The sequence below is a fragment of the Geospiza fortis genome, unplaced genomic scaffold, assembly GCF_000277835.1.
Source record: "Geospiza fortis unplaced genomic scaffold, GeoFor_1.0 scaffold173, whole genome shotgun sequence".
NCBI lineage: Eukaryota > Metazoa > Chordata > Aves > Passeriformes > Thraupidae > Geospiza > Geospiza fortis.
The window spans coordinates 4,341,581-4,364,292 of NW_005054334.1; the positions used below are offsets into that span (position 1 = coordinate 4,341,581).

A 22,712-nucleotide genomic window follows, 5' to 3' on the forward strand; every position below is an offset into this window, starting at 1 on the left:
AATGGTGGCAGAGGGGCTGCCTGCCCTGCCCAGCTGGGGCAGAGGGAAGTGTCAGGCTCCCTTTCCCCAATGCTCTCCAAACCAAAGGTCTCTCCCTGTGCCAGCTGTGCAAAGGTGGGATGTGCAGGAAGCTGCTCTGGGTGCCAGAGCCTCAGTGTGCTCAGGCTCTGCCCACAGACACAACCTCTCCGTTTCTGGGTGGTGTGCACTGACCTGGGTCTCTATGTCATCCTGCAGGAGAAGGAGAAGAAGCCACTGAAGGAAGGGGTGCAGGACATGCTTGTGAAGCACCATCTCTTCAGCTGGGACATAGATGGGTGACCCCCACCCCGCCCCATCCTGGGGACCTTCTCGATGGCTGCACTCATCTCTTCTACCCCCTCATGTCTCACACCCTGCCCTTCCCCACCCCACCCACTTGTATCTGTGACAAAATTCCCCCCAGGGGCTGCCAAACCACTGGGACAGATGGAGCAGTGCCAGGAGGCTGAGCTGCAGACCCGAGGGGGCTGATGGTTGAGGGTGATGCTGCAAAGGAACAAGTGTGTTCTGGCTACTAAAAGCAAGTGCCCCCTTCCAGCTTTCCACATCTCTGCCACCCCTATCTCCTGCTCTCCTCAGCCCTGCCTCCCCACCAGTGCCCAGGGGAGCAGCCTGGCTGGAGCCATTGTGCCCTGCCCCGTGGGCCAGCAGTCACGTGTGGGGATGTGAGCGTGTCTGTGGCTGGAGCTATGGGGAGAGATGGCCCTTTTGGGGTGGCTTTGATCCATGAGAGCTGGTGCCATTGGCAGCTGGCACTGCAGCTGCATGTGGAATTGGGCTGGTGAGAGACTCACTGCTGTACAACAGCAGGGAGAGCACATCCCCTCCCCATGGCAGCCAAGGGCTCCCCTCTGTTGGGGGACACAGCAGAGTTCCTTTGACTTGGAGCTAAGAAGAGGGAACTGGCATCAGTTTCATCCCACCTCCCTGGCACTGACGTGGGATGTTGACAGGAATTGCCCAAATTTACCAGCCTGTTACCACTGTAACAGCCTTAGGGGATGGTCATTGTCTACTCTGGGAGCAGACAAAAACCACCTCTCCTCTAAACAAGAGTGTTTCATGCTGTCGTTTTAGTCTCGAGATGATTTTTACTGTTAACCAAAAAGCTGTAAATTTCCTCCAGGAACATATATATTTTGGCACCGTTGTAGCTCAGGACAGGGTTTAGGTTGGAGCTGGCTCAGGGAGACCTACTCGTCCTCCTCGCCCTGCGATGGCACTGGGGACGTGGGTCAGGAGTGGAGAATTGCTGCTTTGTGGTGGTGGCTCTGGATATGGAGTCTGTGACTTTCTACTGAAAGCGCTTGTCTGTGAGCACAAACTACTGATGGGATGACACTAGATTCTTACTTTCCTTTATTTGGTGGGTTTGTAAATAAAAACTGCATCTTGGGAGAGTGCTGGGCTTTGTGGGGTTATTCTGACAGGGTCAGGACTTGGTTTAATTTTTCCTTTCTGCCATTTGACAATGGTGATCCCATTTCTGTGCTGGCACTCCTTGCATTGGAGTAGCCCACAAGGTCAGGCAGCAGCCAGGGCAGAGCCAGTTCTGCTGCCAGCAGTGGCAGCCCTGCCTCGCACCTCTGTGCCACCAGCCCTAAGAGCAGGTCCGCAGGAGAGCCTCAGAAAAGCCAGAAATAATGGAAACTACAGGTTGCAGGGACACTGCAGAGGGAGGACCCTTAGGAAAGGCAGAGAGGCTAGCAAAAAGCAGGGCTGGGTGGTGGGGACAGAAGTGTTGTCTGTACAAGAAGTGTCTCTGGAAAAAGCAGGTGTAGGCTGAGCTGTAAAGAGGGACAGTAACAGGGCACAGGCCCTTGGGAGAACTGTGTTTAGAAGTCCAAGCTTGTGGGAGGGTGGAAGTTGCAGCATATATTCTGATTTGAAAGGAGTGTCTTCAGTGAAGGTAATTCCTTTGGAATGTGGCTGCAGAAGGGGCAGTGTCACCTCACCACCACCTGCAGTCCAGACCAGCCCACTGGGCTGGGGGACACAAATAGCTGTCCCTGGTAAAACCTGCCTCTGGTGGCAGGGTAGGTAATTTCCATACACTGAGGGAATCTCCCTGCAGCTGAGAAGGATGAGCCACCACCACTGAAGCTGCTTTTTTCAGGTTTGAGAAAGACAAAGAGGAATCACCCACCCTTAGCTGAAAAAGGCAGAATGGCCCCAAGCACTCCCACCAGCACAGCAGAGAAGTTTCTGAGAACGTGGCTGTTTGGAATTTTTTTAATAAAATGAATTTTTTTTCTTCAAATATTTGTAACTGAAAAAATAATTCAATTTAAAGATCCATTCTCTCCCCCATTAACTTGTCACTTTTATCCTTTTCCAGTTGAATACTCGCTCTGGATCCGATGCCCCAGCACCATCTGACTGTGATAGTGCTGATCACCCCTCGCCAGTGGCTGCATAGTGGAAGGGAGAGTGCGTGCTAGTCAAATACACATTACAAACAAGTAGTGGTTACAGCAGAAAGATTCAGGATTACATTCAAGGTAGAGGCAGAACATCAGACTTCGTTTTTCCCAATGGGTGCAAAAATGTATGTCCAGGGGAATACCTCTTCCAACAAAGAACTACTGAACTATTATTCAAAGAAATAATAGTAAGAAAGCAGAGAACTGGGCAAGTCTGCTCTGGGCACTGCTTGGGGAAAAGACTTTCTAACGCTTTCAGGGCTGAGGCACCAGCTTCCCCTCTGCCCACAGGCACAGGGTTAGCACTCACTCTCCTGGCAGAAGCCCCTTGTGCAGAGGGCCTCCCACAGGTCAGCCAGGCTCCTCAGGACATGAGGCTCATGGTTCTGCATCCTCTGGGCTCCTTGAAGCTCTTCAGCCAATGCAAGTATGTTGGGCAAAGTCAGGGTCATTAAATTCCTACAGTTTCACACCTGATGGTGGATGGGTAAAGGTGAAAGGGAGCAGCTTTGAGCTCAGCCTTCCACCAGCAATCTCTGGGAAGGGCTATGCTGCTATCAGGCATTGGCATCTCTCTGCCAAGCACTGGAGTACCTGGCTCAGGGCAAGGAACCAGCGCTGGGTCAGGCCAGGACTGCAGCTGGAGTCTCCCACCTTCCTCTAGGAACTCATTGCACTTTGTTGATCATTTCCTTCTTTATTTAATAGCTGTAGAATTGTAATTATTTGTACCAAAGAAATCACACAGCTAGTTTTTGTGGGGGCTACTGCAACTATGGGCTGAAGAACTGCTTTTGCTTGAGTCTGACAAACAGGCAGCCTCACATTTTGCTCCTAGCATCTCGGAGATCCTCCCACTGCCCCCATACTTTCCTCAGAAACTCCTTGCCTCCTGCCCCTGCAGCTGGGCAGCTGCCTGGGCAGAGCTGGTGAAAGCTCTTTAAGGTGATTGCTAAGTACTCACTGCCCCCAGTGAACACCTGGGCTGTGCCAGGAGAGAATTCAGGGAGAGGGCTCAGGAGGATAAAGGGGGTGCTCACCAGACTTTTATTCTGATTTTTAGGATGTGACACTGTAGCTTGAGGAATAGAAAGCCTGTGGGGAAGGGGGGAGGGGGGTGGTGTCCTCCCCAACCCGGACACTGAAGGAGGCAGATAAGAGACTCCAGCTTGCTTACAGCTCAGGGCCAGAGGAGAGAGGAGGGGAAAAAAAGGAAGCTGCCAGCAGGCTCCCCCTGCTAATGATTAAGAAAGTGGCTGCCCATGCAGTTAACAAGCAAAGGGCTCAGGAAAGCAGGAGTATCTCCCAGCTGCAAACAGGCATGACCCCATCCAGCTGCCAGTTCAGTGGCTGAGGGAGAGCACATTGTGCAGGGTTGGCGTTTACCTGCCTCACCATGGAGCAGAGGTACCAGCACCCCTGTGGCACAGCCTCTCCATGGGAAGAGGACCAGGTACCAAAGTTGCAGGGAAGCAGCACGGGGCTCACAGCTACCCCTCCCCAGCAGGAAGCTCTGCAGCCCAGCATGGGGGAAAGGTGGGGACAGCATCCTCAAGGAGATATTGAGAAGGATGGCAGCTGATCCTTCCATTGCCTGAGCAGGTCAGTACCTCAGTCTGGATGACTTCAGAAGCCACAGCTTCCCCCACCTCACTCACGAGCAGCCTGGACCCAGCTCAGGGCCAAAGCAGGGACAGCCTTGTGGTGAGGCAGCCACATCCATGTAAGCCATGTCCCACCTGCTCAGTGTGGCTGTGAGTTACTGACACAGGAATTTTAAAGTAACAGCATAAGAGTGAGCCACAGGCCTGGTGCTCCACCACAGAGTCCTGCCCAAGGAATAGCATCATCATGGCTCTGAGGTCCTGGGGGCTTGTCCATCCACTCCTCAGCCTGCAGTTTCCCCAGGGCACCAGCCTGGAGGCCTACAGAGACACAGGGCACCAGCTCAAAGTAAGCAGCCATTTACTCTTGCCTTTTACCCTGTGGGACTGGAGGGAGGGAAGAGCAGAGGTCAGCTGCCCAATACTTGCTTTCAGGCTCCTCCCCAGCAAGGGGCCCTCACAGTCACTGAGCCAGGACCTGCGCTGTGCCACACAACACCACTCTTGCAGTCCCACTTCCCCTTCCTTGCCTATGGGGTCCAACATCCATTCCCAGCTGCTGCTTTCCACTGGGGCACGTGCTACAGTGAGGCACCAACACAGTGAAGGCAGAGACAGATTGCACATGGCCCCCAATGATATGTTACTGATTGCCAGCTGTGCCCCTCACCCGCTCCCCAGGACACACCAGGCTGACTGCCCAGGTCCCTGACCAGGCTGCAGTGCCCATCCCCTGCTCACCTGGGGATGTCACGAGTGCCGTGGGAGCTGGGGGCAATGGGCTGTGCCTGACAGCAGTTTTAACATGTAAGGACCTGATTTTAGCACCTTAAAAAACCTGTTTTGCAGCCCAAAGTGCGTGAAGCTAGCGGGCAGGCCTCTGCCAAGCTCAGCAATATTTGGGAAACCAGCTTAGACATTACCAGGTTGGTGGGGAGCCCTGGTTCCCTTTGGCTACATTTAGAGAAGGTGCCTGTTCTGCCCAGATCCTCCCAGCCCTGCGGCAGATCAGACCCTCCCCTGAGAGATGGCAGGTGGTGCAGAGGGCAGCTGCTCTGGGCCCCAGCCAGCCCTCCTGCCTTTGTGTCCTGCTCCAGAGGTAGAATCCCTTTCCATAACCGTTAAGACCAACCGTGCTGGGGCAGCACAACCCCCTTTAACTGCCAATCCCAGGAAGGCGCAGAGTGCTGCTTCTGGAAACAGCTCAGGCCCAGTCATGCTCTGTCCCACCTGAGGGAACAATGTGCTGCCATTGCTCCTGCCTGGAGGAACAGGGGCTGCTGGCTCTGCTCTCACCCCAGCTGGGCCAGGCTGTGTGGAGTGGGCAGGAGGCCACCAGCCCCACAGCTCCTCCTGCCTCGTTCTCCCCCAGCAGCCGTTCTCCCTGCCCTGGCCTGGCCCACTGCTGGCTTCACGCAGGAAGGACACTGTTAGGGGAGGAGTACAAATACTAGGAGCTCTTTCTTCTTCTTTTTTTTTGGTTGACTGGCCTCTTCCCTCTGCATGCCTGTGCCCTCCCACTCCCATTCCCTTCAGTTTCTGCTCACAGAATTACAAGCAAGAATCCCAGTGCAGCTGCAGATCATGTCCATCAAGAAAGTCTGTGGAAAAGAGGCTGGGAGCCGTGGTGCTCAGGGGAGCCAGGCTCATGACAGAACCCCCTGGCAGCTCCAGCCAGTCCATGCTGTCCAAGTTAGCCTCAGCCAGATCCAGGGCTATGCCCCCAGACGGCTCGTGAGCAAAGTGCAATTCCGAGGTGTCCATGGGTGAAGGCGGGTGGTCCAGGATGGCCGAGCTGCTCAGCATCTCGCTGTGGAGGTCATCAATGAGGGACAGGGGCTCCGGCCCGTCATGGCCCGCTGTCAGCAGCGGGAGGCCGGTGCTGCTCTCCAGGAAGTCCTCCAGGCGGCCCGGCAGCACCGGCTGCCCCAGGGACACCGGCACCGCCAGCTCCGAGGAGTGCTGGCTGCTGGGCGCTGGGGAACACGCCGGGGCCACGGGCACCTCTTTCCCAGCTGGGGACGACTGATCCTTGAAGTCAGCAGAAATCTCTGGAGAGGGAACAAACAGGCCAAGTAAGGAAAAGTCTGGCTGAACCCCAGAAGGATCCCTCCCACCCACCAGGGCCACAGACACCCCCCCAGACTAAGCTGTCACTGACCACCAGCTGGGATGAGGAAACATCCTGGGCCCGTGCTTGCCTCACTATGGGGAGTTTTCAGCTCACCTCCCCAAAATCCCATCTCTGTTCAGCATCTCAGAAGCGATGTGCCTGACTGATGCAGCAGAGCCATCAAGAATCACAGAATCATATTAAGGCCTGACTGACATCTCCCTCAGTGCCTTAATGATTAGCACTTACTGCCAGTGCTAAAGGCACCGGAAGGGACACTGGAGAAGAGAGCGAGGCCATGACAGACTCTCCCCTCAGTGCTCTGCAATCCCCAGACTCAGACCCAGGGACTGTGGAAAATGCTGGCCTTGTCTGCGTACCTCCACTTTCAATGAGGATATCGAACAGGTCGTCCATCTGCTGGCTGGAACAGCCGTTCTCCTGGGGAGAGCAAGTGCAGGATTAGCTTCCTATTTACCAGGGGAACTTTCACCTCCAGCAACACCCTTGGCTGCTGACTCTCCTCCCTTGCCCCAGGGATGGGCTGCTTTCTAGCAAGAACGAGCATACCATGACATGGCACCAGAGTCCTCTGTAACCCAGGCTGTAACTGGCTGGGAAAGTATGGTCAGCAGTGAATGGCTTGGGATTTTTCACCTGTGAGAGTTCAGCCCAAACCCTCCAGCAGAAGTTTAACGAGAAAGGTGCAGTTGTGTCTCCATTCCCTATCACTGGCCCACATCAAGAAACTAAGTAAATTCACAATGGCAACTTTTCCTCTGCTCTCCAAGGAAACCAGGGAGAATAACGCTTCTCACCTGGGCCTTTGGCTGTTGCTTCATGGCCTCTTCATAGCCTGGTGGTGGCTCTTTCATTGGGACCGAGGGAACTGGAAGAGGAGGTGGAGGAGTTCCAAAAAGCGGCGTGTGCTGTTGCTGCTCCAGGTCCATCTGGGAGGGGGAAGGGGCAGCAGGAGAGCCAGGCTGCGATGAGGACTATTTCGAATGAAGGCAGAAGAGGGAATGAATGCAAATCAGCGAAAAGTCTACATCAACTCCTGTCTCACAGCTGCTTTGAGAGACCATCACCTCTCCCTGGGAGCACTGCACAGCAGTCTGCACTGCTCTGCCCACGACAGCCTGCCTCCTTCCCTGGACTCTGTGCACTATGCCCTGACTGCAGGGGAAAAAGACAAATTTCCCCTCAACTCACAGCTGGAAATCTTTAGTTGATTTTTCCAATGCTAAAGCGGCCACACCACAAACCACGTCCTCACTTCTCCTGGACGGGGAGAGCCTCATCTATCCAAGCAGGGGATTCCTGCAGCACTTTGGAGGGAAAGGGCATTTCCCTTGTGTGTTCAGCCTACTCTGTGCAATATATCCAGGGCCTGTCTTCTACCCACCTCCCTCTACAGAGCCTGCTTTGGAGTCACAAGCCAGCTTCACTTAGCAGCAAGTTTCACAGCCGGCTGGTGGGTGGAGAGCACCAGAGCACTCAGCAGCACCAGAGCTCCAAAGGAAACCCCAAGTGTTGCAGGAAGTGGTGCTCATGACTCAGCTTTACCAGATGAATCAGCACGTAACTGCCCATAAGAAGGACGATCAGGCCTTTCTCTCTACAGCAGCTATGCATGACCCACACAGAAACTTACTCCCCTAGAGCAGCAAACCCTGGGCAGCAGCTGAATGCCACTTCCAACACATGTACATAGTGATGCCTATGCCCATCCTGTTTTCCCTGGAAAGCTGTTCATCTGTTCTGTGACCCATATGTAGAGGAGTGACCCTAGACCAGCTCTGCTGGGGTCCACTTTTCCTGAGAAGGGCTGGAAACCATGGCAGAGGCCATGGGATGTGCTGGGAGGGTATCTTTTTTGACACACTGGGTGGGCTGGTTTTACCAAAAGTACCAATTCTCAGCAACTGCTTATGGAAACCATTGGGGCAGAAAGGCTGCCGGTTTGGAGGTGCTGAGAAAGACAACTTGGTGTAGGCCAGCTGCCCTGTGACTGCCTGCAGACCTGGCTTCTGACTCCACAGGGAGGCAAAAGGATTGGAAGAGTCAGTACAGACACCTCTGCAGCACAAAGGCTAAGGAACTCCAAGGAAAAAGGTGCCTTTATTTACCTTCTCCACTTTCTCCAAGGTCTCAAAGCGAACCAAGGCACTGACCCTTTGCAAAGTAGATTTCTCACTCTAAATATGCTAGAAATCACTTCTGTCTTCATACTCTTTCCAGGAATTGACTCAGAAATGATCCTCCAAGCTCTTAAAAACTTTTAATCATCTTTCTGTACCTTATCTTAATTACAGTTTAGAGAGACAGCTAAGCAGGCTAGAAAGGGTTGAGATGTACAGCACAGCCTCTTTACAGCCAGCACCTGGAGAGGGTTGAAGGCAGAGGTGCTCTCTTTCCTGAAGCAGTATAACACTTCACAAAGTGGTCATTAACTGGCATGCTCAAGGCAGGGGAATGGAAATGACAGCATGCTCAGCAGTACCAGAGACTAAAAGGTCACAGGCTTTTTACCCCTCTGAGCTCACATGCCCCTTCAGCAGCAGCCACACCAGCCACATCCTCTCTCTCCATGCAGCAGCCACCTCTTCTGCTCAGCAGCAGTCCTTCAAGAATCTGGAACACCCCTGTGAATCAAGGCTGCCCACTCCAGCCCCTTGTTTTTAATCCACAGACAACACCCACTGGAATGTGGTATATTTGTACCCACTGCCTGTGGGTACAAACGCTGGGAACAGGCAAAGAAAACCAAGGGAGAAAAGTGAGCAGGCAGTGAGCTACCTTAGATTGGTTTGGTCCTCTGGGCTGCTGCTGCTGCTCCTGCTGCTGCTGCGTGGGCTGCTGAGGGGTGTTTGCAGGTACCTGACACGGCAGTTGGCTGGACGTTTTAGCGGGTGATGATTGTACACTCTGGGAAGAAAAGGGTATCCATAACAGGTTATTCCCCAGACATGACACTGACACAGGGCTTAGGCTTCTTACAGGATTTATAAGTTTGTTTTTTCTCCACTCTTTATTCTTTATGAAATTCCATCCTTGTCTTTCCCTGAGCAGAGAAATCAGACTGGATGCAATTGAGAGTCCTAAGAGAGGAGGTAGTACCAGCCTAAATCCCTGGGCTACCCATGACACGCCTCAAGGACTGCCAGACCTGACAGGAGCTGTGCCCTTGTGGAGCAGTGGTGGAGCTCAGGTGAGATTCTCTGCTGCCGACATCTCACCTGCTATGCAGCAAACATAGCCTGCTCAGCGCCTGTCACTAATGGCAGACACTGGCACTTGCTCCGCAGAAAGTGCAAGAAATGTATCAGCAGAGAATGAAAATTATCTTTGATGTCATGGAAGGTGCTGAGGTTTGACTTATGCCATCAAACTTGGGCATATTTATCCCTTCCTGGAAGGAACACTCGGAACACTTCTGTTAAGTGCTGAGCTCATGCCAGCAGGGGATTCGTAAATCATCTCTGATGAAAGACTCTGTTAACACTGGAATACTGACATGCATTAAAACAAAGAGCAGCCAAAAAGCAAACAGTCTGCTCCCAGGGTCTGATTTCACCTCTTGGTAGATAAGATGACCCATCTATCACTCCAACTACAATCTCTACAGTTAAGGACAAGAGGTGAAATACACTCTGCTCATTTTACTACCACGGGCATAGTTGTTAAAAACCAGTGAACTGTGGCAACAAACCCTTGCAGTCCAAGCCCAAGGTCCTGCCTGACAAAAGGCAGAACCGTGTGTTTGGAAGAATGCTGAACAGCCTGTGATGCACAGAGCCAATCGTGCATTGCTGTACACAGCTCATCATTGTCAAATTCCAGCCTTTTTGCCAAAGATCTGCTTATACTGCTCTCTTTTACAAAGCCACGATCTACCAACCACTGCAGTGAGCAACTCAGCCTTTTCAGTATTTACTGTACTGAATTTCCACCCCATGAGGCCATCCTATGGTGACCTGAGTGGGACGAGGAGAGAGGAATCCAACCGCCCGCAGCCGTGATGGGATCTGATCCCTGCCTACCTGCAGGGGTGGGCAGCTGCTCCCTGCCATCCCGTGGGGAGAGAGGCCCTGCCTCTCGGTGCTCTGCTTGGTCACGGTGAGGACAATGTGGGTCCCTGTGGAGTCAGTGATGAGGGTGGGGGGAGGGGTGCCCTTGATGAGGGCGCTCCCTTGCTGGCCAAGGATAAGCCGTGGGCTGTGGGACTGGCACGGCGGCTCCGCCTCCTCCTGCTTCACCAGCACGGCTTTCTTTGGCACTGGGCTTGGGTTCGAAGTGTCCATTTGGCTAGCGCTTGGTGCAGGGCTGAACTGCTCTGTTTGGCCACTGGATTGCTTTGCACACTGGCAACTCAGGAAACCATTTTCACTCTTGACCTGGGTGCCAAACGCTCCTGGCTTGGAGGTGAGGGCTGTTCCTTCTCCTGTGGTTGTTGGGGCTGGCTGGGACTGCTGGGAACGCTTCTCTTGCTCCAGCTGCAACCTAAGCATCTCCACCAGCTGCTGCTTCTGTTTCAGCATGCGCGTGAGTTCCTCAATCTGCTTGTCCTTCTCCTGCAGCATCTGGTCTTTGTCCCTAACTTCTGCATCTCTGCTGTTACCAGCACCACACCACTCTGACTTGGGTGCCACATTTATGCTGCAGGAAGCAGACTTGGAGCTTTCTTCCTTCACCAAGAACTGCACTGGAGATGTCTGCAAGGTGAGCTGGGTCAGAGGTGAAGTCACCATCTCTCCAAAGGTATCTCCAGTGCCCGAGTTTTCATCCCCTGTACTCATTTGTGAGCGCTCAGAAGGAGTTGGAGAAACAGGAGGAGTTGAGCCTGTGCTCCCAAACTTCATGACGCCGCCACCAGTGACTGTGGCCACAACTACTTCTGCTGGTGCAATGCCAGTGGTGACCAGGGCTGGCCCTGTGCTCAGCCTGGCAGTTGGGAAGGCCACCACCACCTCAGCAGCTTTAGGGAGGACGGCTGCTGTGCTGGGCTTGGGAGTGGGGGTTGTTTGGCCGGCTGCACCATTCTGCTCTTGGTAAGCTCGGAGACGCTCAATCAGGTCCGTCTTTGTGCCCGAGACAGGCAAGGCCCTCAACTTTAGCTCCTGCTTCAGCTCTGCTACCTGGTAAGGGAGGAAAAAAGAGGGCAATATTAAGAGAACTTCTAACTGAACAACTATCAGTTAGATATCAGCAGCAACATGGTTCAGTACTGCCCGCTGACAATGGCAGAAAGGGTCTGTTCAGCTTCACAGGACATTTACCTTCATCTCATCCAGGTTGGCAGGCAGAGGGCCAGGCTTGCCCACAGCAGCATTACTGTTTTGTCTCATCAGCCCACCTGAACCAGAAGATACTGAAGGTGTGCTGCTGACTGTGGCAGAGAGATTGCGTACAGCAGGGGCACTGGCACCACTCTGCTGCTCTCCTGGAGGCCTGCAGGAAAAGAAAGAACACAGACATCAAAACCACAGTAGAAAGACACCAGAGGCCCTCAGTGTCCACAAACACATGTTCAGAAACATCTGGGTCACTAGTGCTGCCCTAGACTCTGAAGCACACCAATGCTCTCGACTGTATCCATGCTCCTTGCTGTGCTGACTCACTTCAGCTGCTTTTGTCCGATTCCATGCTCTTTGCTGTGCTAACTGACTCACTTCAGCTGCTTTTGTCCGATTCATTTCGCGCTGGCTCTTTTTGAGGCCTTCTGGAACCTACAAGGCTGAGTGTGTCACACTGTCACACCCAGTGGCCACCCCTCTCAGCCAGAACACCAGGTCTCTGCTAAGTGCTTGCTAAGAGACCTGCCACTGCGGACCCGTACTTAGGTGGGGCTGGCAGGATGGTCTGATAGTTGTAGTGCTGCTGCTGCTGGTTGAGGATCTGAAGCTGGAGAAAGAGCTGCTGTTGCTGCAGTATTTTGGCATAGGATGAATCCATGGGAGGAGCTCCCTTGTCCTGCTTTTGGTCCGGGGGAATATACTGATGATACTTTAGCTTCTTGACTTTCGGCTTCAACTCCTTGGCTTTTTTACTGCGCTGAGACTTCTCACTAGCAGACTTGGGCTGGCTTTGCTATTTAGAAGAAAAGGAGGAAGCAAGTAAGAAAGGAAACTGATAAAATGTAATGCCCCATGTACACTAGAACACACCCTGGGATTTTAATTTTGAAATTTTCTAGTTTGTTCACCTCAGGGTCTTTCCATGCTTCTCTAACTGAGACATTACAGACACCTCACTGGCAGCAGCTTATGCTGCACCATAATGCAGGTCACCTTTCCCAGCACAACAGATCATTTGCTCATCCAAGCAGACTCATTGACTCTAATTATAGATAACACTGATTGTTTCAAAACATTTTGCATTCAGCATCCGTTTTATAAAAGATGAATACACCATGGAACAGAAAACCCCATTAAATATGTTACAATTAGTGTCAGAGGAAGACACTAGTGAGAAATGTTTCCTCCCTTTGCATCTGTTAATCTAATGCTTCCAACTCCAAACCTGCTTAAAAGTAACCTTCTTATCTTCCTTCAGATTACAACAATGAAGACATCAGCCAAAATAGTACCTTAATGAGTGTTGGTGGGGGCTTGGCAGCAGTAAGAGCCACTCCATTGGTAAGACTAGGGGGCAGAAGAGGTGGAGGTGGCAGTGGTGGAGGTGGCTGCTCAGGTAGGAAAAGAGTTTCACTGGAGTCTGCACTAATCTGCAACTGGGATGAAACCTGCAGGGACAGAAAAAGGCATAATGAATACAGACAAGAGGAGGGAAACAATTTAACAGAGTGCAGGAAGTGTCCACTTAGGAAGGAGCATGGCCTTCAAATTTTTAATCAGACGCCTTTAATGCACTGCTTTAGTTGTCCCTAAAAAGCAGTACAACTTTTTAGGGCAGAAAAGGAATCAAAATCCAACAGCTGTATCTCCCAGCATTTCCTGCTGGGATCAGTTGCACATAGGCTGTATCACCAAGCAATGGCTGCCCACAAGGCACTACCATGAGGGTTTGGGAATAACCAGAGGAGGTCACTGACGCCACACGGAGCCAGGACCCCTTGTGAAATCTCACAGACTGTACCTCTAAGGGAAGCCTCAATCTCACTTTTTAGGCTCCTCAGCAACAAATCAGCATGAAGCTCCAGGGCACTGCAGAAGGCCTGCACATTCTCCCCTGAGCTAGTGATGTACCAGTGGTGCTAGGGAGAGGCTCACAAATCCGGGAGTCCATCGGCGATGGGACAGAGCCTTGGGACTCATGGCTGGCAGGCTGTTCTGGGGAGAGGGCATCACTGCTGTCCTCATCAAAGGAGGAATTGTCTGCAACCTTTGGGTAGTTCACCTGTCCAACTAAAAACACAAACATCAATTGTGGTCTGTAAAATGGAATAAGAAATTACTTGGCTTGACACTTTCACAAAGACAATGATGGCATGGAGAGAGCTGTGCTTAAAGCACCAGCTAAAAATGAGAGAACAGAGTCCAAAGTGGATCAGGTTTAAGTGTTTACATTCACTATCTATCAGTACAATAAAATGATGTGGACTGGGGTGAACCATTTCCCTGGCTTCCTAGCCAGGCAAGATCAGAGAGTGTAAGAAGAGATCTCAGGTCTGCCCAAACCCAGTTCAGTGGCATGGCTTATTTCATTATCATCTGGCACCAAAGAAGAAGACTGGACAGTATAAGGTTAAATCATGGCTTCTCCAGTGTTCATCCTGTATGGTAGGAGATAGAATCTCTTGGATTCTTCTGTCTTGGAAGACAGAATCCCAAACTGTCCTCTAGTCTTACAAGCAATAAGGGCAATGGATTAAGTGATGGCCCTGGCTGCTATTAGCATTTCTGTCCATCTATATGCACAGCAGATAAATTCAAATGAGTGTACACTTGTAATGTACCAAAGTTTTTTTAGATGACATTTTCTCAAATTAATCCTGCTAAGCAGGGAAATACTTTCACTTGAACCTCACCTAAAATCAAGAGGAATCCAGAGATGTACTTTGCTCTGTCAGAAGGAAGTCACATCTCCTATACTTCAGTTCACAAGTTCACCCTTCCTCAACTCTCGTTCAATAGTGAAGCCAGGCTCTCTCACAACACTGTCCTTTTCCTTTTTTATGGAAACTATTCCATCTTGCTCACAGTTGTGTCCCATTTGTCTTTACAGTAGCTGTGCATGTTTGAGGGGATGAATAACCACAGACACACAGACTGCTCAGTCTGGGGAGACAGGAAAGAGCACTGCTGAGGCAGTGGGAAGGCTATTCCTCAGCATTCCTTTCAGCCCTTGGAATGGCACTGGCATGATTTACATCTGTTCTGGTTTATTTTTAAAGGGCTTGAATCCTCTGAAGTTTTTGAGTTCACAGACATCTTTTGTTTCATCACACCTGTTTACATTCTGTCTCCCCTCCTGATCTAAGTCAGTGGGTTCTCCCTGACCAATATTGTTGACATGTTATACTGAGAGAGGGATTTTAAGGAGACAATCTAGGGAATATAATCTTCAACAGCCTTTCAAGTCTTTAGAGTACACAACTGCTTTCATATTCTTCTGGAATGTCCACATTCCCTATAAGTTAATGTCTCTATAGCATTATCTGGGCCAGAGGGAGATCTGCTTTTCTGAATCCGTGGGCTGAAAGCCTGTGATTCTGGGCCAGGAAAATGAGACCAGCCATGGGATTGCACTCTCTTAGACATGCAGGTGAACTGATAGGTAATCACAGCCACATGTGGGAAATGCCCTCCACAAAGATCCTCCTCTGACCTTACCAATAATAGCTTCCTTCAGGCTCGATTCTACAGGCAAGATGTTCTTCTCCACCAGCTCCATGGGCCCTGGCCTCTGTGCTATCTTCTCATTGAGGTCATCTGCCAGTCTGGCTCTCTTCAGCTTCAGCTGCTTAGCCTGCAAGGAGGGTTCAGCTGAGGTCTCTGTTTGGGGGAAAGTAAATAAAATGGCATCAATCCAACAATGGTCAACCCATGCCCTTCAGCAGTATTTTAATTCTATTCAGAAAGGCAACTGTAGGTAACAGTAGGTAACTGTACAGAAAAATAACTGATAGATAACAACAGGTAACTATGCACTACAAAGCTATGACAGATGTTATGTATATTTAGGCTACAAAGATAACTACAGCAGCCCTTTTGACAAATTCACTGTACTCAAACTGATGTCACCCAATTCTCATTCAACTTTTCCCCTGGTTGTGCCCCAAGCTTGATGCTCAGCAGCAGCATAGCCCCCCCTCTCTGAAGCTGAGATCCCTCTTGGACATTTTACAGTGATTTCCCTTAACAGAAGAGCAATCCATGGTCATTCTATTTCATTGTTGCTCACCTATACAAAACTGCACAATTTGAATTCACACAACAGATTTTTCTGAGAATGATTCTGAGCAAGCAGAGTTGAATCCCTCTCAAGGAATCATGCAGCAGGCATGATCTGCCTGTTCCCAAGTGGAAGGAAGCTTTGGAGGTCAGAGGCAAAGCAGAAAGCTGTTAAAAAGGTAGTTATTATTATTTGTTGTTGATGTTTTCACGTTCAGCACTTGCCATACCTTCCAGAATGTGCATCCTAACCAGCTCTGATCTCTCGGGCCGGGAGCGGATTTTGCGTTTCAGATAGTCCTCTGTCTGCAGCAAAAACACACAAACAAGAACCACCTTCAGCTGATTGGACACAGAAGTCAGGGACTCTTGAACAGCACAATTAAAAGAAACAACCATCTTGAGCTGTTACTGAGATCTAAATAAGCACAAAATGGAGAAGGGACGCATCTCCTGTCCCAGGGCATCCAGAAAATGAGCTTACTCTAAAGATGACCTTCTATTGTAATTACCTCAGCCAATTGTGCAATGCTGCCCCACAGAACAGAAACTGGGAATGACTTCCTCAGGAGCTGAAGTCCTCTTTTCCTGTTGTATGCACCACCACTAACTTGTGTCAGGGAAACATCCATGAGATTTCTTTTTATGTGAGAGATAAATGCACTGGATCCACTGTCCACAGAAAATACTTTCATTTACTGCTGGCATTCAGGGCTGACTTGTGGTTTGGACATACTTTTAAATTTGATTAAAGATATGTTATTTGTTAAGCTAAAAGACCTCATGCAGTCCCTTGGAGGGGCAGAATCTAAATGCTGTGACAAGGTTTATTTCACTTCCAGAGCTGCTTTTAGCAGCAGAAAGTGCTTTGGAGCAATGGACAGAGATGGCCCTGACAGGCTGAACACGTTACTCTTTACACTGCTGAGGAGTGGGAATCTGGAAGCAGCAGGTAATAGACTCGTAAGTACTGGACATCAGGATGGGCCTTCAGAGAAAATAAGTATTAAAATCAGTCAGAAAACTGCACCATAGTTGCTCAGCTGCCCACATAAAAATATTAACTTAGTAAGGTTTTAGGAAAAAAAGAGAAATAAGCAAAACCCCTTGTTCACTGGTCTTAATGCAAAGTCCCCTCTCTGTTGCAATCCTTCCACAGTTTAAATGGCTTCCCTTACAGTTCTTAATCACAGCTGTTATTTTTTTTACTTATGTTGCTTTCACTTTTAAAACAAAACTTAGTCATAACAAGTTTCATCCCACTGTAGGCTAATCAGAAAAAAATATCCCCAGAGGCCTTTTGAGGAACAGAAATTACCAAGAAACTCTCCAGTTAGAAAAGGTGGCACATGAAGTATGATGCCTGGCTTCCTCTTTCTGTAGAGCCAGAAGTTTGTGATTTCAGCGTTACAAGATTTTAGGGGGATCCTCTCTATCCAATTTTCCATTTTTCTAGTCTTCTAGGTAAAAATTGCATGTGCAGGTAACAGAGAAACTTTCCTCAAAGGTAGAACTGAGCTCAACATGATAAGAGCATTTAATAGCATTTAAGGGCAAAACAAACACCATAGAAATAAAAATGTCAAGTGCCTGGACAGTGGGGAAGAAGAGTGTCAGCCACTTCCAGAAAGATGACTCTAGGGAAAATCCAGGCACCATTTTCAACAGGCTTTAGGCATAACTAGTTTACTGAGGGCTAACCAGCACCACATGCAAGCTGCAGAACACCCCATCTAATACACCTCTGACTCCAGAAAGCTGTATTACATCCAGATTATGAACACTTCCCTTCTGCAGCTCATTAACAGCTACAGGATGCCCAAAACACAGGACATACAATTCCTGACTTTCCCAAAGCACTAAAGATTATATTGCATCTTACCCTGGCACGCTCCAAACTCTTTCTTTGTTCATGAAATGCAGCTGGACTTTTCAGAGCTGTGGAGAGGAAAAGCATTTAGAGAATGAATTAGAATGATGGAAGGTCTCTCACTGCACAACCCTTCAGGCCAACTAATTTAACAAACACACCACAGCAACTGCCTCCTGCATCCTCCAACACACTGAGGCACATCTCCAGCTGGTGCAAAGCAAAGGAAAGTGCCATTCTCCATCTGACAGCACAGGGACACAGGAACTGAGCTGAAATTTTTGTGGGCCACTGGAGCATCTAACAAGTGTCTACAAGTATGCTCCCAGTCAAAGTAATCACTGTTCCCAAAGCTGGGTCCAAGAACAGGATTCAGAAACAGCCCCCCCAAAAAAGCCTTACACAAGCTTCAATAGAGAATAGGATATCCAGGACCCTCGTGGGAATGGCTCTGAAACATTGAATAGGTCAGACTGTTGGAAGGATGGGGGACAATGCTAATGAACTGTAAATCCCCTTTACTATCTTTTAATGTCAAAGGAAGCTGCAAGTCTTTCCTGAATCTGGACCTGTGTTTTGTACACATGCAAGGATTGGCTGCAAACCCTGAGGGTCCACAGGACACAAATACTGCTCCCTGAAAGAGAAATTACTGTGAGAACAGGGGCACTTGGAGACAAAAGTACATCTGTCTATTGACAGAAAACTACAGCTTGAGGAATTAACTTCAGCTCTCCACAGAACAGACCTTCTCACCCCCTTGGGCCCTGTTTAAAACCAGAGCCAAAATGGATCAGGTTTTAAGAAACTGATCCTCTGCTGTCCAGGACCACACTAACCCTGGAGGAATCTCTCAGTCTGCCTGGCTCCTCTGGAGCACACAAAGCTCACGTCCCACAGTAAAACCAGAGCAGGGGGATGATGGTGTCAGTAGCTCCTCACAGTTTCCCTGAAGCTGCAAGTAGCTTGTTTTTTTAAATAACGACCACACTGTGGTTTGTATTAAGTAGCTGAAGGGAAGGTAATAATTTATTTTCGTATTTCTAAAATACTCATATCTTAAACCGTCTGAATTACCATCCAGCTAAACAGAAAAGCTAAAGAACTTCAGCTTTAAAGATAAGTTGCAGGTCTTTTGAAGATAGAAAACTAAGCTCGTAGAGTTAGTAACTGTGAAGTGTTGCCTCTAGGTCCTGTGTAAAATAGTCTGCTGATATTATTTTTCTCTTAAGACCAGTGATTAAGTATTTCTCAAACACAAGTCCATAATGAAGTCTCAAATGACTTAAAAATAAAAGCCCCTTCATAAATGCAATATATGAAACTACTTCTAACACATGTGGAGCCTTCCATACCCTTTCTTACAGAATGAAGTGGAGTTGCCACAGAAAGTTTTAAGACACATTCTGTGAAATATAGAGTTCTTCTGATACCAAAATGATTTTTTGCCTTTCTTTTATATAACTTTTATGTATTCTCAGTATTCTTAGGATGCATACTTGTAATTCCTTAAGTCTGATAATTGAGCATTGTCCTAGTATTCTGTTAGGAGAGCAAACATCCTAAAGGCCTTGCAGCTGGAGGCCAGAAAGCCCTACTTGGGAAACGAAGGTCCTCCCTAGAACATATCCTGTAAACTGGAGATTTGGCCCATCCAGGGGGGAATTCCTCAGATGGAGGAATATCACACCATTCATCCAGGCCCCCCATTGGAGCATCCTTGTGAGATATGCTAATTTGTAAGGTCTATAAATTGTCTATGCCATCTATGGTGTGTGTGTGTATTGTGGTGCGTCCCCCTCGGTGAAGTGGTGCACCGTAAGGATCCTCATTAAAATATTGAGGAAAAACCCCTTATCCCTTAACTGTGGGACCCTGATCCCTTAACTGTGTCTGGCTCTCAACTTTTTAAGACCAGGGAAAGGCATCACCTCTGGGTTCACATCAATGGGGTAAGAAGTAGAATTCAGTCCACATGGCAGGAATTCTGAACATGCCAAGCATCGTAGATGGGATTTGGACTACAGAAGTGAATAAAGAATAATTTGTAGAATAAATTAACAATAACTGAAAACCACAGTGAGTGTGTATATAGACCCCTACATCAATGAGGCAAACAGTTCTTGCTCAGATTAGTTCTATAAATCTGGTTACAGAGAGAAATCACCAGAGAAAGTTACACAAGCTGTGAAATGCACTTTGAGATAAACCAGAGATATGGCAGGAATATTGTTTTGCAACAACTACAAAAATAAGGCAAAAAACTTCCCCATCTAGCTGAGGCACCAACAAGGCCTCGGCTGATGCCTGCAATGAGGTGTCCAGGGCAGCCTGACCATGGCACTCCAATAAAGAGCAAGGAACAAACAATACTCTTCTCAAGTGCTTGTGAATACACATGTGCTTGAACCTGAATGTGCTCTCCTTTCATTGTGGGCATCTCACACAAAAGCAAAATAAAAGCTCAAGTCCACTTGGGCAAAGATAGCAAGCAACACTTAAATCTGCATAAACATCTACCCTGGAGACAAGCAAAGCAGGATTCATCTTGAGTCTTCAAAAGCTCCCTACCAGAATGTGCAGACACAGCAGTAATTCCTTACTCTCCCCTTCCTGCCTACCTCTGCTGTCAGTATGAGGCAGCAGATGAACTTTAAGTGACATTTCCCTGACCACAGCTAATGGTCAGAAAAGTCAACTGCAGGAGTTCAGCTGGTGTCACAGGCAGTCCAGGAAAACTCTTGCATACAGAAGAACAAAGGGAGGAAAGAATCCCTGAGTAGGAAAAAGAAAAACACATATGCATTTAACAGTAAGTAATGCAGAGCTGCTACAGGAATAATCTTGTAAAGAACACTTCCAGTCTCTCATGGCTAGTTCTCTGAAACGTGCGCTGGGACGTAGCTCTCTGGGCTGGCAACATGACAGAGGATTTCATATTTGACCTCTGAAAATGTCAAGAGGGCACAAATCCTTCACTGCTTCCCTCAGCAATCTAGGATGAGGTTGATATGTCAGAACAGGGTGTCTATTGTAAAACCATACTCCAGTTGAAGTTAACTAATCCTTGCACATTTTTTGGCTTTGAAATGACTATTTAGACCAGAGCTGTGGAGCAACTCTGTTAACTTTACTACAGCAAATAAAAAAAAAAAAAAGAAAAATATAATCCTATGAAGAACTCTGAAGCAATAAGGCTCTGGGTGAGCTCTAAAGGATTCCCTAAAGTGCAAATATGCCCCTTTTCCAGCTCCTACCACTGCCCTTCCCAGCCACTTAGCACTGATCCCTGCAAAACTGCTCCTGTGCCTCATAACCCATCTGGCTTTCTCACCAGAGCGCTGCCCCATCCATTCCATTTAAAACTATCCAAACTGACAAAGCTTTACCATTCTCAGCCCTATCAGTGTATGTGAATGGGTGGCTGAGCTGGTGGAGCAGAACCTGTGCAAACCAGGGGGATGTGGGGCAGCATTCCCACAGCCCTTAGGACCTGAAGCATCAGATATAGCCACAGAGGGTTAGGGATAAGGAAACTCCAATCACCTGATGCTTTCTGACTGCTCAGCCTGCATAAAATACACTAAACTATTCCTTACAGTAGTTTGTCTAACCTGTTCTTGGAGACCTCTCATGAAAAAATGTAATATTATTGCAGAGAAATTATCCCACTACACAAATGTTCTTACTATTTAAAAACCTTTCTGAATGTCTAACTTATATTTTCCTTCCTACTATTTATATTCTTTGTTCTCCACCTTACCTGCAAACATTACAGAGAACGATTTATTTTCTTCCTCTTTGCATCTATCCCTTTTGAAAGCTTTGGTTCTCCTACAATCTTCTAATATACAAAATGACCAAAGGCAGTTGCTTCAACCTTCCCTTGCAGGTAACATTATCCAGACCTTTGCTTGTTTGGTCTCTTTTGGACTCCTTCCATTTAAGGTGCATTTTTGTTGAAGTCTAGTGTCCAGAGCTGGGTACATATTCCAGCCTAGGCTTTACTGGCTGTTATAGAGATAAATGATTATTCAATAACACTTCTCAGCCACATGTCCCAGGCAGTTTGCCTTGTTTGTGTACATAAAACAAACAAGGTTCACTTGTGCTTGCCTCACAATCCACTACAGGTCTCCAATCCTCTTCTGCAGAGCTGGTACCAAGCCAGCCACTCTTCATCCTCAATTCAAGCCACTGACTAGGCATTACAAAATGTAGACATTCCGCCTTTTTCTTTCATTTTATTCCACAGTTGTTGGCTTCTCCAAACATTGGGAATCCCAGTCCTGTCCTCCCCCCAGCCTACTAACCTGGAGCTTAATAAACAAACAACTGTTCCTTTATTTACATCAAATCACTGAAAATACTGAATTGTGTCAAACACTGATTTTCTCCCTTCCCATCCCACCCAACAGCCCTGCCCAACTCAACCTTCCAGTCTGACACCAAGCCTTTATTCCAACCCTGTTCCCTCACAAGCTGCACAGGCAGCTTGCTTCCAAAAACATCAGGAAAGGCTGTTTCAAGCACCTTACTAAATCCAAGAAGTGCAAAGTCACATTTAATACCCTGAATTCCCTGGGAAGCATTTCAACAAATATTTAGTCTGCTGGTAGATCCAGCTTCAGTAATGATCTCCTTTTCACCCCTTTTCCATGTCCCACATGTTTTTGCCCTGCCGTTGATGCTCCAATTGTACTGCACAGGGAGCTCTATGGAACTGTTGCCATAAAGTATTTCCTGCACCTCTCCATGGCACCTGCCCCTCTCCAAACTTAACCTCAATCCCTGATCTAACTCTCCAGCTACCTTTGAGTGAGCCCTGATGAGAACAGAGTGCTGCCAGAGGGAAAAAAACCACTGAACTTGCCAAACTACAACAGCAATATGACCTGTTGGGTTTTTGTTTTCCACTGTATACAGAAAAGAAATAGTTGACAATGCAGAAGTAACTTCTGCAATGCCCAATTTCAGTTAGGTTACCTCCTGCCTGCCTTTTGATTTTATTTCTGCATGATATGTACATGGCATTTTCAGCCTCAGTAACCTGCAGTTCCACTTTCTGCCCTCATTCCTGTACCTAGGTCTGGGACAAAGCATGTCAGTCTGTGGTTATGCTGACAAAATCATCTGTGGACTCTGATCACAGTTGTTTTGAAAGAGTTATTTTAACCTGGATTGATATGCAGGTTTACAGCACAGCTCTACAAAGAATAGTGTCAGCAAAGCTGAGCACAACTGCCCTGCCAGACAAAGTCAGAAATGAGAGGCTGAATTTAAGGCCAGCACTGCTGCAGGAGC

General features: G+C 48.5%; 2 protein-coding genes across 3 annotated transcripts in view; one reads left to right on the forward strand and one right to left on the reverse strand.

The window, feature by feature from the left end:
- SGSM3 (small G protein signaling modulator 3) overlaps window positions 1-2,302 on the forward strand; it is a 29,847-nt gene extending 27,545 nt beyond the window's left edge. Inside the window, exon 22 of the mRNA XM_031057806.1 lies at window positions 238-2,302. Coding sequence (XP_030913666.1) covers window positions 238-321 — 84 coding nt within the window. The 3' untranslated portion in view covers window positions 322-2,302. The remainder of the gene's footprint in view (window positions 1-237) is intronic.
- The window catches only part of MRTFA (myocardin related transcription factor A), a 77,470-nt gene continuing 57,020 nt past the window's right edge, over window positions 2,263-22,712 (reverse strand). Inside the window, exons 3-15 of one of the 2 annotated variants that reach the window (XM_031057805.1) lie at window positions 17,421-17,476; window positions 15,769-15,844; window positions 14,978-15,139; window positions 13,374-13,549; window positions 12,772-12,927; window positions 12,022-12,272; window positions 11,462-11,633; window positions 10,226-11,320; window positions 8,982-9,110; window positions 7,001-7,177; window positions 6,563-6,623; window positions 6,075-6,120; window positions 2,263-5,990 (exon numbers count right to left, since the gene is read on the reverse strand). In XM_031057805.1, coding sequence (XP_030913665.1) covers window positions 5,621-5,990; window positions 6,075-6,120; window positions 6,563-6,623; window positions 7,001-7,177; window positions 8,982-9,110; window positions 10,226-11,320; window positions 11,462-11,633; window positions 12,022-12,272; window positions 12,772-12,927; window positions 13,374-13,549; window positions 14,978-15,139; window positions 15,769-15,844; window positions 17,421-17,476 — 2,927 coding nt within the window. In that variant the 3' untranslated portion in view covers window positions 2,263-5,620. Of the gene's footprint in view, window positions 6,121-6,562; window positions 6,624-7,000; window positions 7,178-8,981; window positions 9,111-10,225; window positions 11,321-11,461; window positions 11,634-12,021; window positions 12,273-12,771; window positions 12,928-13,373; window positions 13,550-14,977; window positions 15,140-15,768; window positions 15,845-17,420; window positions 17,477-22,712 lie in introns of both variants that reach the window. The other variant, XM_031057804.1, reaches the window with a different exon arrangement.